The following is a 17357-nucleotide window of genomic DNA, read 5'->3' on the forward strand; positions in this document are numbered from 1 at the left end:
GGGGTCACCTTGAGAGACAGTTATAAAATCATGAGGGGCATAGATAAGGTGAGTAGCCAAGGTCTTTTTCCAACAGTAGGGAGTCCAAAATTAGAGGGTGTATTTTTAAAACTAGAGGACTGCAGATGCTGGAGAAATCTGAGATGAAAAGTGTGGCGCTGGAAAAGCACGGCAGTTCAGATGGCATCTGAGGAGAGTCAATGTTTCAGGCATAAGCCCTTCATCAGAAGTGTGTGATGGGGGGTTGGGCTGAGATAAATAGGAGGGTAAGTTTTTGTGAGGGAAGGTAGTTGAGAGGGTGATAGATCCAGATGTTGGGGGGGGGGGGGCAGAATTGATAGGGTAGAGCAGATAGGTGGGAAGGTAGATGGACAGGTAGGACCTGCATGGGCCTCAGCTCTGCCTGCCTCTTCATCGGATACATGGAACAGTCCATGTTCCACAGTTGCACTGGCACCATCCCCCACCTTTTCCTCTACATTTCCTGAATGGGTACCACTCGTGCTCCCGTAGGGAGCTTGAACATTCATCAACTTCATGAACACCTTCCACCCTTAAGTTCACTTGGACCATCTCAGACACCTCTCTTCCCTTCCTGGACCTCTCTATCTCCATTTCTAGCACGTGACTCAAATACTGACATCTACTTCAAGACTACTGATTCCCACAGCTACCTGGACTACACCACCCTCTTTCCCCCCCCCCCTCCCCCCGAGAACATTATCCCTTGCTCCCACTTTCTCCACCCCTGCCGTACATATCAGAGATGTACAGCATGGAAACCGACCCTTCGGTCCAACCCATCCATGCAGACCAGATATCCCAACCCAATCTAGTCACACCTACCAGCACCTGCCCCATATCCCTCCAAACCCTTCCTATTCATATACCCATCCAAATGCCTCTTAAATGTTCCAATTGTACCAGCCTCCGCCACTTCCTCTGGCAGCTCATTCCATACACACACCACCATCTGTGTGAAAAAGTTGCCCCTTGGGTCTCTTTTATATCTTTCCCCTCTCAACCTAAACCTATGCCCTCTAGTTCTGGACTCCCCAACCCCAGGAAAAGACTTTGCTTATTTACCTTATCCATGCCCCTCATATTTTTGTAAACTTCTAAAGGTCACCCCTCAGCCTCCGACGCTGCCAGGAAAATAGCCCCAGCCTGTTCAGCCTCTCACTATAGCTCAAATCCTCCAACCATGGCAACATCTTGTAAACCTTTTCTGAACCCTTTCAAGTTTCACAGTATCTTTCCGATAGGAGGGAGACCAGAATTGCATGCAATATTCCAACAGTGGCCTAACCATTGTCCTATACAGCCACAACATGACCTCCCAACACCTGTCCTCGATACTCTGACCAATAAAGGAAAGCACACCAAACGCCTCCTTCACTATCCTATCTACCTGCGACTCCACTTTCAAGGAGCTAGGAACCTGCACTCCAAGGTCTCTTTGTTCAGCAACATTCCCTAGGACCTTACCATTAAGTGTATAAGTCCTGCTAAGATTTGCTTTCCCAAAATGCAGCACCTTGCATTTATCTGAATTAAACTGCATTGGCCACTTCTTAGCCCATTGGCCCGTCTGGTCCAGATCCTGTTGTAATCTGAGGTAACCCTCTTCGCTGTCCACTACACCTCCAATTTTGGTGTCATCTGCAAACTTACTAACTGTACCTCTTATGCTTGCATTCAAATCATTTATGTAAAACATGGAGGACCCAGCACCAATCCTTGTGGAACTCCACTGGTTACAGGCCTCCAGTCTGAAAAACAACCCTCCACCACCACCCTCTGTCTTCTACCTTTTGAGCCAGTTCTGTATCCAAATGGCTAGTTCTCCCTGTATACCATGAGATCTAACCTTGCTAATCAGTCTCCCATGGGGAACCTTGTCAAATGCTTTAATGAAATCCGTATAGATCACATCTACCGCTTTGCCCTCATCAATCTTCTTTGTTACTTCTTCAAAAAACTCAATCAAGTTTGTGAGACATGATTTCCCATGCACAAAGCCATGTTGACTATCCCTAATCAGTCCTTGCCTTTCCAAATACACGTACATCCTGTTCCTCAGGATTCCCTCCAACAACTTGCCCGCCACCGACGTCAGGCTCACTGGTCTATAGTTCCCTGGCTTGTCCTTACCGCCCTTCTTCAACTGTGGCACCATGTTTGCCAACTTCCAGTGTTCTGGCACCTCACCTGTGACTATCGATGATACAAATATCTCAGCAAGAGGCCCAGCAATCATTTCTCTAGCTTCCCACTGAGTTCTTTGGTACATCTGATCAGGCCCTGGGAATTTATCCACCTTTACCAGTTTCAAGACATCCAGAACTTCCTCCTCTCTAATCTGGACATTTTGCAAGATGTCACCATCTATTTCCCTACATTCTATATCTTTCTTATCCTTTTCCAGTAAATACTGATGCAAAGTACTCATTTAGTATCTCCCCCATTTTCTGCAGCTCCACGCAAAGGCCGCCTTGCCGATCTTTGAGGGGCCCTATTCTCTCCCTAGTTACCCTTTTGTCCTTAATGTATTTGTAAAAACCCTTTGGATTCTCCTTAATTCTATTTGCCAAAGCTATCTCATGTCCCCTTTTTGCCCTTCTGATTTTCCTCTTAAGTACACTCCTCCTTCCTTTATGCTCTTGGAACATTTTAAAAAAACACATTTGGACGTTACATGGATAGGAAAGGTTTACAGGGAAATGGGCCAAACATGCGCAAATGGGACGAGTTCAGTTTAGGATACCTGGTCAGCATGGGTAAATTGGGCTGAAGATTCTGTTGCTGTGTTGTATGACCCTAAGGTACCCAAGAATATTGTCTAGTGTTCTATTGTTATCTTAATGAAACATTGTATGGAGGCTGTCTGGTCTCTATCATAAAGATTGTCAATTCAGTTGCTAACTGGTGAATTATATTTCTGCTCAGACCATTTTCTCAGATGACAAGTTTAAATCCCTGCTGTCTCCTTGAAATAGTAAACTTGTCTGAGTATTTTCAGGTTTTTGCGTAGGAATTGTGGGTTATCGTAAGCTGGTCGTGTTTGGAAACATTGACTGTAATAATTCAAAATTTCCTGTATGTGGGAAAAATTCCACTGGATGGAAAAACATTCTAATATAATGCCTTTATGCAAAAAGAGGGAGAGCTGGAAAGTATACTGGAGACCGGTTAGTTTAACGTGTCATTGGAACTTGCTAGAATCCATCATTCAAGGAAGTAAGAATAAGACATTTGGAAAGCCAGAACGCAATCCATCTGAATTAGCATTGTTTTATGCAGGGTATCTAGATTTCAAGAAGGCGTTTGGTAAGGTGCTACAAGTAAGTTGATACCCAAGGTATGATCCCATGAGGTTGTTAGGTTCTTTTTCTTGAGTGTCTTATACACTTATTGCAACTGCAATATGCCAATTTTTGTGAACAGCCAAAATTTATTAAGCAAATGCAAGTTTTGGAGGATTAATTAACACTTCACAATGCTTATGAACCATGTCAAGAGAAGCTCTCTCAACAAGGGAACAGTTTTTCCTTTAATCAAAATCTTAGATCATAGTCAGTAATGCCCATAAGACAACCCCCAGCCACACCCCTGCAGTCATATGCCACCCAAGGCACAATACAGTGACCTGATCATCTCCAGAAACAATGTAATGTAAATCATCCCGTAATGGTAAGATCTGTTATAAATCTTTTTTTTAAACTACAGGATGTGGTCAGAATTTTAACTGCACTGCTCCTATTGATTCTGAATAACAGATGATGATGTAATATTTTTTTACTCTGAATAGTAGGAGAGTAATCTTTTTTTGTACATTGTACCTGCAAGACACAAACATACCACCCTACTCCCAGGTGATATTCTTGAAGATCGGCAGAACAAATTAACCCCTTAACATCTTAAAAAGCTTGAACAGAGCGGTGGTTAACTGAGAAAACAGTTGTAATAAATGGGTCTTTTTCTCGTTGGCAAGATTAACCAGTGGGGTGTTACAGGGTTTGGTCCCCAAGGCCCCAACTATTTGCAATCTTTATTAATGTCTTGGATGCAGGATAGGAAGTACTATAGCCACATCTGCAGATGCCACTAAAATAGGTTGGAAAATAAGTTGGAATGAAAAAATATGAAATTTACAAATGGATAGTGAATGGGTCAGAATCTTAAAGATGAAGTTTGCCATGAATAAGTGTAAGGCTATCGATTTTGGTCAGGAATAGAAAGGCAACTTGTTATCTAAGTGGAGAACCTGCAGAATACTTTGCTAGAGGGATCTAGGTACTCTTGTGTATGAATCACAGAAAACTCGAAAGTTTCCAGATATCACAGGTAATAAGGAAGGCAAATGAAATTTTGGCATTTATTGCTAAAGTAGTCGAGCATAAAAGTGTTGCTACACCCGCAAAAGCATTAGTGAGTCTGCACCTGCAGTATGGTATACATTTTGGTCCCCTTACTTGACTAGGGATGCAGTGGAGGTAGTTCAGAGAAGATTAACTAGGTTGATTCCAGAAATGCGGAATTTGTTTTAGAAGAGGGAATGAACAGTTTAGACTTGTACTGTCTGGAGTTTAGGTGACTGTGAGGAGATTTAATTGAGGTTTGCAAAGTGTTAAAGGGATCGACAAAGCCGACATAGAGAGGATGTTTCTCATAGAACAATCTAGAATGAGAGGTCATAGTTTTAGGATAAGATTTAGCATATTTAGGATTAGATTTATTGTCACTTGCACTCAAGTACAGGGATACATGAGTATAGCAAAAAGTGTATAAAGTTGCCATCTTGGGTACAAAGATGCTCAAGTATAAAATCTTAGGTAGAAGTTGGAAAAATAAAGAATTATAGGTAAAAGTTCAACATTAGGCTTCCTTGAAGCTGGGAGTTTGAGTTCATATTGGCTCAACTCTCTTCCACCGATGCCAAGGAAAAAGAAACAAGGGGAGAAAGAAAAGGATGGAGTGGATGAGCTATGCCTTGGGAGCCTACTCTCTTGCCATCTTGAAATGCAGTACAGGAAATATTTAAAACCGATGAGAACCAACCTCTTTCAAAGGATTGCGAACCTGTGGAATTCATTATCTCAGTGTGGTGGATGCAGGGACAATAAGTTTGAGGAGATAGATGGAATTTTAATTCGTAATGGGTTAAAAAGTTGTGTAGAGCAGGCAGAAAAGTGGAGTTGAGGCAGAGATGAGATCAACAATGATATTAAATGGTGAGCAGGCTGAAGGGGCTCCTAGTTCTTGCGTTCTAAATACATTTAAGCTTGGGAGGAAATGGAGGCCGTTCAGCCTAAAGGGACTGCTCAGTTATACAATCATATCTGATAATGCTCAACTTGATTTTGGTGCTTTCCCTCCATAATCCTTAATTCACTTGGTGGTTAGAAATCTGTCTAAACATTGAACCTTGAACAGCTATTTGCAGTGGAGAATTTCATAGATTCAACGCCCTATGAAAGCTTGAATCTTGGTGATTTCTGAATGAGGATTTGAAATTCTCTGTGCTGTAGCTTTCAGAAGTCTTTGACCATTTTAAATAATTTTCATCTCTCCTATTCTTCCTGTCAAAGTGGAATACCTCACATTTTCCCACATTATAAGCTACTTGGCAAGTTTTTGCCACCCATTTAACCTGTCTATAATTATCTGCATACTATGTCATCTTTGGCACTTGCTTCTTATCTATTGTTGTCATCTGCAAACATTGCTAAATACATTCAACTTCCCTATCCAAGCCATTAATATATGTAGTTACATGCCAATATGACAATTGTGTTGGGATTTGCAAGAATATGCTTGGAGAGTAAATAAAGTGCTCAATATGTCTCTTATTTTTTCCACTTAAGGAAATCAAATCCATTCCAATTAAGTATTATCATTTGTCTTATGCTTTTTAAAGTTGTGATCAGTGTTCTGCAGAGCTGTTAACTGACTTTAAAATCTGAAACACTATCCTCAACTTCATTAAAAATGCTAAATTAATATTGTCCAATTTTTGTGAAGAATTGTGTTTTGCATCTTGGCAGTTAAGTGGCAATGGGGTAGTGGTAATGTCTCTGGACTATAATCCAGAGTGTAAACTAATGGAAACATGGATTCAAATCCCACGACAACAGCAGAGTAATTTCTGGAGCAGAAAGCTGGTCGTGGTGATTGTGACCTTGATAGCTTGCATCAATTATTGTTTTTAAAAAAAACCACCTGGTTCACTGAAGTCTGTTGTGAAGGAAATCTGCCACTCTTGCCTGATCTGGCCTACATGTGATTCCGATCAACAGAAATGACCGACTGGGCCATTGAAGGAAGCAGCAAGCTGCTGCGTTACAGGACAGTTTGTGATGGGCAACAAATGCTGGCTTTGCCATTAAATCCACATCCCATGAAAGATTTTTTTCAAAACATTACTTTCAATACAAGCATAAATGCCAGAAAGAAATTTGCTTGTTTTCTGTAAATCTGACATGTTATGGCAATTGTGGTTTGACACTGTGATTGTTGTTCCTAGGCCCTTTGATGAATCAACACCCTGCAGTCCCTGGTGAGCAAGGATATAGAATGGCTCCACCAGCACCATATTCACAGCAACAACCAGCAAAGAACTTTCCACAACCTGGTAGTGAACAGCATCTTGGTAATTTTCAGACCTTTGGGCAGACTGCCAGCAGACCTCTATTAAATGCTGTCCAATTACAGAAGGGTACTTCTGATGGACAAAGTGTACCTATGGTTGCATATCCAGGTTCTTATTCAAGAATGCCACTGCCTTCTCAAGGTTCATTTACACCTGCAACATCTAGCAGTGTTCTCCCTGGAGCCTCAGTACTTCCACAGCCCAGCTGGCAATATGGTCCTCTGCAACAGTCACATCCTGTCAGCCAGCTTCCAGGAGTGCAAGCAAACCATGTTATTTCCGCTGCAGGGACCGGTCAGGGACGATCACCTTCAGAGCCCTTGACCAATGCCTATGGAATTGTTGGTCCAAAGCCAGCTATGGGTAATCAATATGAAAGTACACTTGGAGGAACATTTGGACAGAACTATACAAACCAAGGTAAGTCAGAATTTTTTCTTCTGTTTTCCCTGATATTTCAATATAAAAAAATACAAAGTGTTGGGTATTGATATTCTTATTGTAAGGGATAGGTTAGTTAAGTTGGCTGCACAGCTGGTTTGAATAGTGACAACAATGGCAAAGGTTTGATTCCTGAGATTATCATGAAGATCCTGCCTTCGCAAACTCGTCCTTGACTGAGGTGACCCTCAAGTTAAACTCACTACTAGTTGTCTGTCTCTGTCTATTAAGAAAGTAACTCTGTGGTCCTCTGGGAATATGGTGACTTGAGATAGAAAATGTCACTCGTGTTCATCTGCTTATTTGTAAAAAGTAAAAAAAAAATCCATTGGTAGAAAGCAAAATTCCAGTTTTTCTCACTGAAGTGGTATTCATTACAGCGAATAGGAAAATGGTCCAGTTTTAAAGCAATGGTATGAATGAATTAGAAAATTCAAGAGCAGGAATAATAGCAGAACTGAGGTTAACCATCAGGAAAGTTAAACACATGCTAGGATTCTTTGTACAAATTGGCTAAGAGGTAACTTGGTGATCTTCAGACACTATGAAGAGTTTGGTCAGGTAGGTGAAAAGATGATTCTATTCATGCGAAAACTGAAATTTGAGGTCATGTGTAAATATATATGGATGCTAACTAAATCCAAGACAAAATTCAAGAGAAATCACTCTAGAGAGCGGTTGGCACGTGGAATTCACTATTGCAAGGAGTACCTGTGGTGATCAGGATAAAATGCATTGACAGAAAACTAGATGAATGTAGAAGGGAGAAGGGATTAGAAGGATATTCTGATCAAGGCCTGGAAGAAGATTAAATGGAATATAAATATTTGCATTGACTGTTGGTTTGATTAGCCTGTTTCACTTGTGTAAGTACTATGTAAATTCTGAGCTTAAAAGTGCAGCCCTTCATGCCCCACAGCTGAGTAGCAAGGTTGGAATTCTAGTACAAGTGTGGTATGTTTGGTTTTTGCACCATATTGATGGCCTGCTGTTTCTATTTTTAGAAATTAACATTGTGAATTTCAAGCATTTTCCATTTTGGACTTGATTGTTTTTAAACATTTCACTTAATTTTTCTCTTTTTTTGTAATGTGATTTTGGTGTGACCGTTCTCCTGGATATTTTGTGTAGTCGCTTGTCATTGCCTCAGCTGAACTTTCATATAATGTATGAACATATGAATTAAGAACAGAATTAGGCCCTTTGGCCTTGAAGTTAAGTTTCCTGCTTTTGTATTGAACTATATGTTGAATTGATTTTGCCTTCCATTTGGAATATCTGATTTTTCTTTTTCCCCCTAGCCCAATCCAGTTTTTGGCTTTGCTGAAGTGTTTAGACCCTCGAGTAGGCCTGTCTTTCACTTGCTGATGGGCATGGTATAATTCTCCAGCAGATATAGTTCTGTCTGTGTAGTACCGAAAGTTGTTTCCACCTGGAACTGAACTTACTGTAGTGGCAAGCTTAACATCTTGAACTCTGTGGACGTTTTCAACAAAGATTTAATTCTGTATTTTCATGCTACTCCATTTTCTTCGTAACATATTTTGAAAGATTAGGCATGGCTTGCAAATGGCCATGTTTGTAGGACAAATCGCAGACAATATAAGAAAAAGAAGTGTTAGCAAATATAGACTAATTTAACCTAATTTCTTTGACTTTAATTTCAAGTAACAAAGTATTAGCTCTTTGAGAGTGCAGAGCCATTTAAATTCTTTTACTAAAAGAAAGTGTTAACCACCACAAAGGTTGAAACGAGATCTGGCTATACAAACTTTTTTCTAAAAAAAGTAGGGCTACATAGCTCGCAAACAGTTGATTGTCGCCAAAAGTGGATCTGTCTGAGAAATTGTATGTGATTGGTGTCTGCAGGGTACACAACTCTCAGTTGATGAGAATGTAACACTTTTGCTCTTATTGTAACTGACTAAAACTGATTTCATCTGTATTTTGTCATGTAATTTTGTCCAGTGGTGTACTGTGCAGTAGGTTGCACAAGCCTGCTTAAGCATTGAAATGCAAGAAATTGGAACATGCATAGGCTTGGGCCTGTTCTGCCATTCAACTTGATCTTCGCCCTCAGCCATTTTCCTGCATTCTGCATATCCTTTGTCATCAGTATCTGAAATTCTCAGTTTCTGTTTTGAAAATGCTCAGTGGTTGAGTTTCCACTTTTTTTTGGTGTAGTGTTTCAGGTATTGGGTGAAGAAATAGCTTGTCTCAGTGCTTAGATGGCTTATCCTGTGTTTTGACGATGCCCCCACCCCAGCTTCAGCTATCCTGTTGAGCCCTGTAAGAATTTTGTATGCTTGAGATTGTCTATTCTTAAAGTCCAAAGAATGCAGAGTCAATCTTGGAATAATTCCACAACCTGTTTCTTAAACCTTTCTTGCACTCCCTCTATGGCGAGTATATATCCTGCCGTGGGTAAGGAAATGAAAACTATAAGCAGTATTAATCAGGTATAGCCTCACCAAAGCTCTCGACAATTGGAGATGAATGATTGGATTTGATTCTTTGATCAGGAGTGCTGATGTTGGAGCTGTACATTGACCTTCGTTCTGTTGAACATTAGATAACGAACTTAGCTTGGATTAGTCTTTATACTGAGTCTTTTCACAAACCCTGAACATTACTAAACTAACTTGCAAGTGTCCTTTGGCTTAATTATTTAGGTAACTTGAATTATTGACTGGGGGAACAAGTAAGTGCACATCTGCTGAGTTGATATACTTATCCATATTTGAAATGTAGCTAGCATACTTTTTTATTTTTGACCTGATTTGAGTATCATTGTCCATTTGTTTTTGAGAGTTCCATTTGAAATAAAGATGCTTCATTGGGTGGTAATGTTGGACAAATATGATGTGAGTAAGGTTAATTGATTGTTTGGATTTTTAGACCTTTTTCCTCTCTCTCCCTCTCTCTCTCTCTCTCTCTCTCTCTCTCTCTCTCTCTCTCTCTCTCTCTCTCTCTCTCTCTCTCTCTCTCTCTCTCTCTCTCTCTCTCTCTCTCTCTCTCTCTCTCTCTCTCTCTTTTCCCCCCTTTCCCCCCCCCCCCCAACAGACAAACACACCCCATCACACTATACTCCACTTTCCCACCTGTTCCCACAACACTCTTGTAGGTTTCCTAGGAAGTGATTGAGTGCCACAGACAAATTAGTGAGTACAGCTCTGATTCTGAAGTATGGTTTCCTGGACATTTAATTTTTATTAGTCAAGAAACTAATGCATGTTTGGAAGTCATTCAATTCGTCTTGTAGGATGAGCACTAAAACCAGTTTTTCAACAGGGCATGTTTACTTCAGATCATGGCACAGCAACATGTTTGTACCAAATTCCTGATTTCATACGAAGTGATTCTTTAGTCTAAGATGAGATTCAAACATGATTCCTTGGGTATTACATTAGTTACACCGAAACATCTATTCATGAATATCCATACTACGTATATCAAGACAGAATACAATAGAGTCTACATGTTCTAGGACTTCTCTTATAAAATTGAAGCTTGTTTACATGTCAGCAAAAGAGATTTTTAAACATGTTCACATCTTCCATGTTAACACACCTTCTGATTTAATCTTGCTTTAGTATGACATTTGACGTAATTTCGAAGCAGTTGAATAATGCTTAAACATCTATGTTTACTGATTGCATTCACACATGGGAAGTAATTTATCTCTTCTATTATACTTGGTAAGTTTAAGTTTAGCAGTTGCTTTTTCTGTTCAGAAAAAATGGTGCAAATCCTCTGATCAGTGTTAGACCACTGTGTCCAATTCTGACAAGTAAGAATACTGCATGCTTACCTGGTAACTTTTATCAGGTCTAAATTTTTATGTTGCACCCTGAACAATATCTTCAGCCTAGAAATACATGCAGAGGCCTGCAAAAGAATTGGTGCAGGACCTGTGCCCCATTTTATGGCACCATATTATACAGGAACAGAATTAGGCCATTTAGCTCATCAAGTCTGCTCTGCTCTTTGGTCTTGGCTGATTATATTTCTCAACTCCATTCTCCTGCATTCTCCCTTTTAACCTTTTGATCCCCTTATGAATCCAGAATCTATCTCCATCTTAAATAAATGCAATACCGACAGCAATTGCAGTCAGGACCGTTGAAATGGTCCCAGGTGAATAAGTGGTGAGTCTGTTGGATGTAAATAATGTGACAATTAGGTCCTACTTTTGTCTTTCAAAATGATCATGTTTTAAAGTCATTTTGAATTACAATTGGGTCAGGTGGGATAGCAAGTCTTCACAGAAACTAAGATAACATTTTTCATGCTGCTTTTTCCCTTTTGCCATACCTAAAATCATCTCACCGTCCATTCCATGCCTTCAACAATAAGAACGAGGCATTCTCAGATTTCTTTGTAAATAAGTTTGAGATGCACTCATTAGTGGCCTCTGCCACGTCACTCTGTTCCAGAAGATGGCCTGGTCAAACTTTCTATAAGTCGTTTCCTACTGCCCTGTCACTGAACTTATATATTTTTTTCTCTGTTCTATCTCTTCTGTGCCCTCATCTTATCCATCACCACCTGTCTCAGTTCTATATTCGTTGAGCTGCTTAATGTTAGGTTCTTTTTTCTTGAGATTCTTGGACACTTGATGCAACTACAATGTATCAACCTCTGAACAATGAAAATCTTATTGAGCAAATACAGAACAACTTTCTGGAGGAACCTTTAACACAGGGCTTGTGGAATCATCTCCAAGGTCTACCTGAACAGAGACAGTTCTTTCTTTATACAAAATCTTTGCATCACAGTCATAATTCCCACAAGACAACCGCTAGCTGTCCCCCACAGTCACATGTCACTCAAGACGCAATATAGTGATCACATTTCCAGAAACAATATAATGTAAGTCATCCCTTAATGGTCAAATTTGTCGTGAATCTATTTTTAACTGCAGGGAGTAGTCAGAATTCCAACCACATTGTTTATATTGAATTCTGAAAAGGGATGATGTCATTCTTTTATTCTAAATAACTAGGAAATGGGCCATGCAAATGACTCTGAATGGCTAGAGGTGGGAATGTAAATTCCTTACATTCTACCTGTAAGACAGACACCCCACCCTAGCCTTGGGACAGCAAATTTCCTGTGACTGCAGAGCAAATTAACCATTTAATATCCCACTTATCACCAATTTGTATCCTATTTTATAATCAATTAATTATAAAAGTAGAAAATTGATCTATGAGATGGCATGAAAGAGAAGTCTCTTACCAAACAGGTAATGAGCCATTTGTGCGCTGTTTCTTGTTGGCCAGTCAATTGTCTATTTATGACAATATGTTACCTGTACTCTGCAAGTTTTTATTTTCTGCAGTAGCCATTGCAGCACTTTATTAAATACTTTCTGAAAAAGTACATCCAACTGTTGCACTTGATTGATCAAGCACATATAACTATGTACTATAGTCCTTTAAAGTAGTATGTGCTTTCTCTTTCACAAAACCAATTTTTTGGAGGCTTGGGACTGGGAAAAGATGGGGAGGGGAAAAGGAACTGGTGAAATCCACATTAATCCCATGGGATTGTCGGGTCTCATGGCAGAAGATGAGGCATTCTTCCTCCAGGCGTCAGTCGATTAGGGTTTGACAATGGAGGAGCCCCAGGACATGCATGTATTTGGTGTAACTTGTGTAAACATCAGTGACTCTCTCTGTTTCTGATCTTGTGATGGAAAAAAGTCATTGCTAAAGAAACTGAAGTTGAACTTGAAGTCCAGTGAAGCTGAAACCGTAGTACTGCCCTGAGGGCCTCCTGCTGTGATGTTAAGGGATTGGAATAATTGACCTCCAATTCTATCACGGCGAATCTGGTGTTAGTCCACAGGCTTTTAAGCATGTATCAAAAGGCAGTATTTTCATTTAAATATAAATATGTTTTCATGCCAGCTCATGAAAACATTGATATTGGCATCTCAAGTCTGGCTATGTTGAGTTATCCAGATGATGGAGCGAAGAGAAATGAAATGTATTGCAACAAAATAAGCCTGTTATCCTGAAGATTTTCCTTGTGTAACTTGTCTAATTTTTAATTCATTTGGAAAGCCCAGTGACTTGAAGCAATTAATTTTGGTGTCTGACCATTTTTTATTTATTTAATGATCATTTTAAATTTTTCAGAACAATTTTCAGCGTACAATGCAACCTCTGTTAGAAGAGCTTGTTTGAATTGGACAATACATTTCTCGTAATGGTGCAGTTTCGCATAACCTGTCCTATGATGTTACAATGCTGGTGGTTCTATTCACTATATTTAAATGCATGTTTCATTGAAACTTTAAGTTTTTAATGGAGTATTGTATATGAATCTTTTTAAAGGGATTCTTGTGAGAATTTATTTCTTCCACAATTCTGATAATTGCATTTCAAGTTGTGTAAAATAGGTTATAAGTTTGTATGTGGATTCAAAATTCTGTGATTTCATTTAATTTCAGTTGCTTCAAGTCATCCATCAGTCAACCAGATAGTAAATCAGATATATCAGCCTGGCAGGACGCCTTTGGGTCCCCCACCAAATGCAGGTCCTCCTTTGAGACCAACTCAACCTCTGATCACCACTAACCATGATCCACCGCTGGCTCAAAACCTTTTGAGACACTCAACAGGTAATGAATGTTTCTATTGGCCAAAATCTTGAGTTTCCATTTGAAATGTAGAATGCTGATAAATCAGAACATCAAGAGCCTATTCTGCAATACTAACCTGTATGGATCTTAAATGCACGCCAACTATAAATAGGTGCTAGTGCTGTTCACAATACTGTGTACCTCAGGGCAGAAATGTTTAACAGTGTCAAAATGTTAAGTGATATACTTTTATCATGTTGGAAAGTATGATATATTTCTGGCTTGACAATAATGTAGTGGAAAAACATCTCTGTTTTAATTGTAGAATATTACTTTTTGATAACATTTTACTGTTATATTTTAGCCCATGTTGTGAATCAGAGAATATTTAAACTTTGGTCAGAGGCCATCAACTTTATCCCTGACCCATGGAACAGTTCTGATTGTGGGATCAGCAGACTGGCTCAATGAGCATTTAGACTGATACTTATCATATCACGAAGATCACCTGTGATTACTTGATTTTTGCTGCTGTCTTTTTTCATCTGTTGAAATGTTCTTTCATGTTGCAGACTAGTCTTTGACACTACCTTTTCATATTTGAGGGCATCTGAAACTCTGGGGAATGAGGTTTTCCCCATCACACCCTGTGCATTTGAAACTAGATTTGTTGCTTGACATACAGTCAGTTGCTTTTAAAACACTCATTCTTGATTTTATTTCCTTCCCTGGCCTCTCATTTCCCTAACACCATTTTCTCCAGTATAACAAACCCCCTAAGACTTCTGTGTTCTTCCAATTCTTCTGGCCTCCTGTGCACCCTCATTTGGCTGGTTGTTTTCGTTTATGGGATTTGTTACCACACTTCTGTTGGGAAGGGGTCCCAGTATTTTCACTCAATGACAATGGAATGGTGATATAGTTTCATGTCAGGATTGTGTTTGCCCTGGGAGGGAAGCTTGCAGGCAGTTCTGTTCACATGCATTGCTGGTGAAGGTTGAGTGTTGAAAGTCGCAGCAGGGCTGCCAATCAAGTGAGCTACTTTATCCTGTACACACCTGCCGGGGAGAATATATTATCACGCTTCTGATTTGTACCTTGTAGATGACAAATGGGTGGTGTTCATTACTTTCTGCAGTATTCCTAACATCGGATCAGATCTTGCAGCTGCAGTATTTACGTGGTTGACCCAGTTTAGTTTCTGGTTAATGTCAGTATCCTGGGGATTAACAGTGGGAGATTCAATGATGGTAATGTCATCAAATGTCAAGGGGTGTTATTAAATTCTTGGTTGTTGGATATGGTCAATTCCCACACTGTATGATGTGAGTGCTACTTAGTATTTATCAGCCTAAGCCTGGATGGTGTTGAGCCTGTAAATGAGCATGGATGGCATCAGTAGCTGAGGGTTCGCAAATGGTTCTGAACATCATAATGGTTCAACTATCAGTGATTATCTCTACTTCTGACCTTACAATGGAAGAAAGGTAATTGATGAGACAGCCAAAGATTTTGGGGCCCAGGACATGGTCCTGAGGAACTCCTGTAGAGATGTGTTTGGACTGAGAGAATGGATCTCCAACAATCTTTCTTGGGGTGTGATTGCAACTAAGTGAGAGTTTCTCCATGTTTCCTATTGCTAAGGATTCTTGGCTAAATGCTGCTTTGATTTGAATAGCAGACTCCCTCAAGTCACCTTTGGAGTTCACGTTTTTTTTGACCCAAGGCTGTAATGAAGTCAGGAGCTGAATGGCTCTAGCAGAACCTAAACAGAGTTCAGTGATCAGGATATTCTTTTGCAAGTAACACATTTTAGCCTTATCAATAACCCCTAGCATCACCTTAACATAGGCCAATCGCGTGGTAATTAACCGCAGTTGAATCTGTCCTGCTTTTGCAAACCAGACATACCTGGACAAGTTTCCACATTGCCAAGGATGTGCCTGTGTTGTAGCTGCCCCAGAAAGGTCAAACCAAGACCCTGGCTTGTTTTTGAGCACAGATCTTCAATACCATTGCCAGAATATTGAGTACCTGTAGTCATACAGTATCCAGTTTGGCATATGTGAGGCTAGGGACTTCAGAGGTAGGTTGAGATGGGTCATCCACTTAGCATTTCTGGCTGTTGATGGTTGCAGTTGTTTCACCCTTGTCTTTGGTAGCCATGGTTTCAATTGTCTGGGCTCCAAGGTTTGGAAGTTTCTCTCCATACATACTTGCCAATCTCTCTCTACTTTTGTCTTTTACAACTCTCCTTAAAACCTAATTCTGGACCAAAATTTTGATTGACCAAATGTCTCCCTGTAACATTGACTGTTGTGCATAGTTTTCTAATGCTTGTGTGAAATGTTTTGGTACAATTGTTACATTAATGAGTCTGTATAAATACGCGTTGTTTAAACTGAAAGGAACAATCTGCAATGTAAGGCAAATTGTTTGTCAATTCATGCGTTACCAGAGAGTAGGGATAAAAGACCATTTCACTGAAGCATGTGATAAAATCTCAAAATAGCTAATTGAACTTGAGCTGGTTATTGATGCAGTACAGTTCTCAGAAGGATTTGCTTCAAAGAACTGAGGATGCGAAACAATTGTCAATGTAATTTTATGCAGGAAAATCTAAATTCTGTTAATTATGTTGTGCATTGACAAAACAACTGTGGTACTTGGGCAGTGAACTGGTAAATGGTGCACCATTACATCTTGAAGCAGGAATGAGGTAACTGGAAAATGTTTCTGTGGCACAAATGTTAACATGTCATGTCAACTGGTTATGTAACCGCACCTTTCACTTGCCGTTAAATCTAAAAGTTAGGATCTGGACAGTCTCCTTTATAAAACTTTTGTTTTCGGGTTCAGGGAGAGAGGTGGTAGGGTCTGGTCTGATACGTAACATCAATGATTGCAGGACTTTAAGACGCAAATGATCTGGCTGTCCTAATGCATTAATTGGAAACTGCTAGTATGCAGGCATGGCTACTAACTAGGAAAGCTCAAAGAATGTTTATTGCAAGGAATGTTAAATATAAAAATAAAGGTCATGTAGCACTTTTTTGACTGTAGACTATCAGTGGGGTAAAACAACGTGAATTGAACAAGTTGAAATATACTAGTATAAAGCTGAAGACACGAAGATGTGAGATGAATAGAATTTGCAGTCTTGATTGACTAGTCAGTTTAATCAGTTTTGTTAATAAGAGTTGCAACCTTTTCATTAGACTCTGTTAAATGGTAACATTTCAGTTCCAAAGTTTTATTTTCAGGAAGTGCCTTGTCTTGGTGATTTTTATTTTATATGGAAATAACTGATAATCAAAAGTGAAACCTCTTACCTTCTTGTGATTTTAGAATGAGTCCTTATCATTTGATAGTCATTATTTGCCTGGTGTAATGCTGAACTATAACTAAAACATGTGAATTAAACACTACAACTGCAAACATTTATTTGTTATTTTACCTGAAAGATTAGTAACACCCCACCAGGCGTGGCTCAGTAGTAGTAGTACTAGTGATTGAGCTAGTAGGGTCCTAAAGGACGTGACTGCTAGACTGGGCCTGCAGTTGATGGTGAGGGAGCCAACAAGAGGGAGAAACATATTTCATTTTACCAATCTGCTAGCTACAGATGTATCTGTCCATGACAGTACCGATAATGCGACCACTGGACTGTCC

General features: G+C 39.7%; 1 protein-coding gene across 1 annotated transcript in view; it reads left to right on the forward strand.

The window, feature by feature from the left end:
- Positions 1 to 17357, forward strand: part of sec24a (SEC24 homolog A, COPII coat complex component) — a 64232-nt gene that overhangs the window by 4045 nt on the left and 42830 nt on the right. Inside the window, exons 2-3 of the mRNA XM_072590660.1 lie at positions 6527 to 7072; positions 13554 to 13724. Of these exons, the coding sequence (XP_072446761.1) occupies positions 6527 to 7072; positions 13554 to 13724 (717 nt within the window). The remainder of the gene's footprint in view (positions 1 to 6526; positions 7073 to 13553; positions 13725 to 17357) is intronic.

Source organism: Chiloscyllium punctatum, chromosome 20 (assembly GCF_047496795.1).
Source record: "Chiloscyllium punctatum isolate Juve2018m chromosome 20, sChiPun1.3, whole genome shotgun sequence".
In the NCBI taxonomy this organism is placed as follows: Eukaryota; Metazoa; Chordata; class Chondrichthyes; order Orectolobiformes; family Hemiscylliidae; genus Chiloscyllium; species Chiloscyllium punctatum.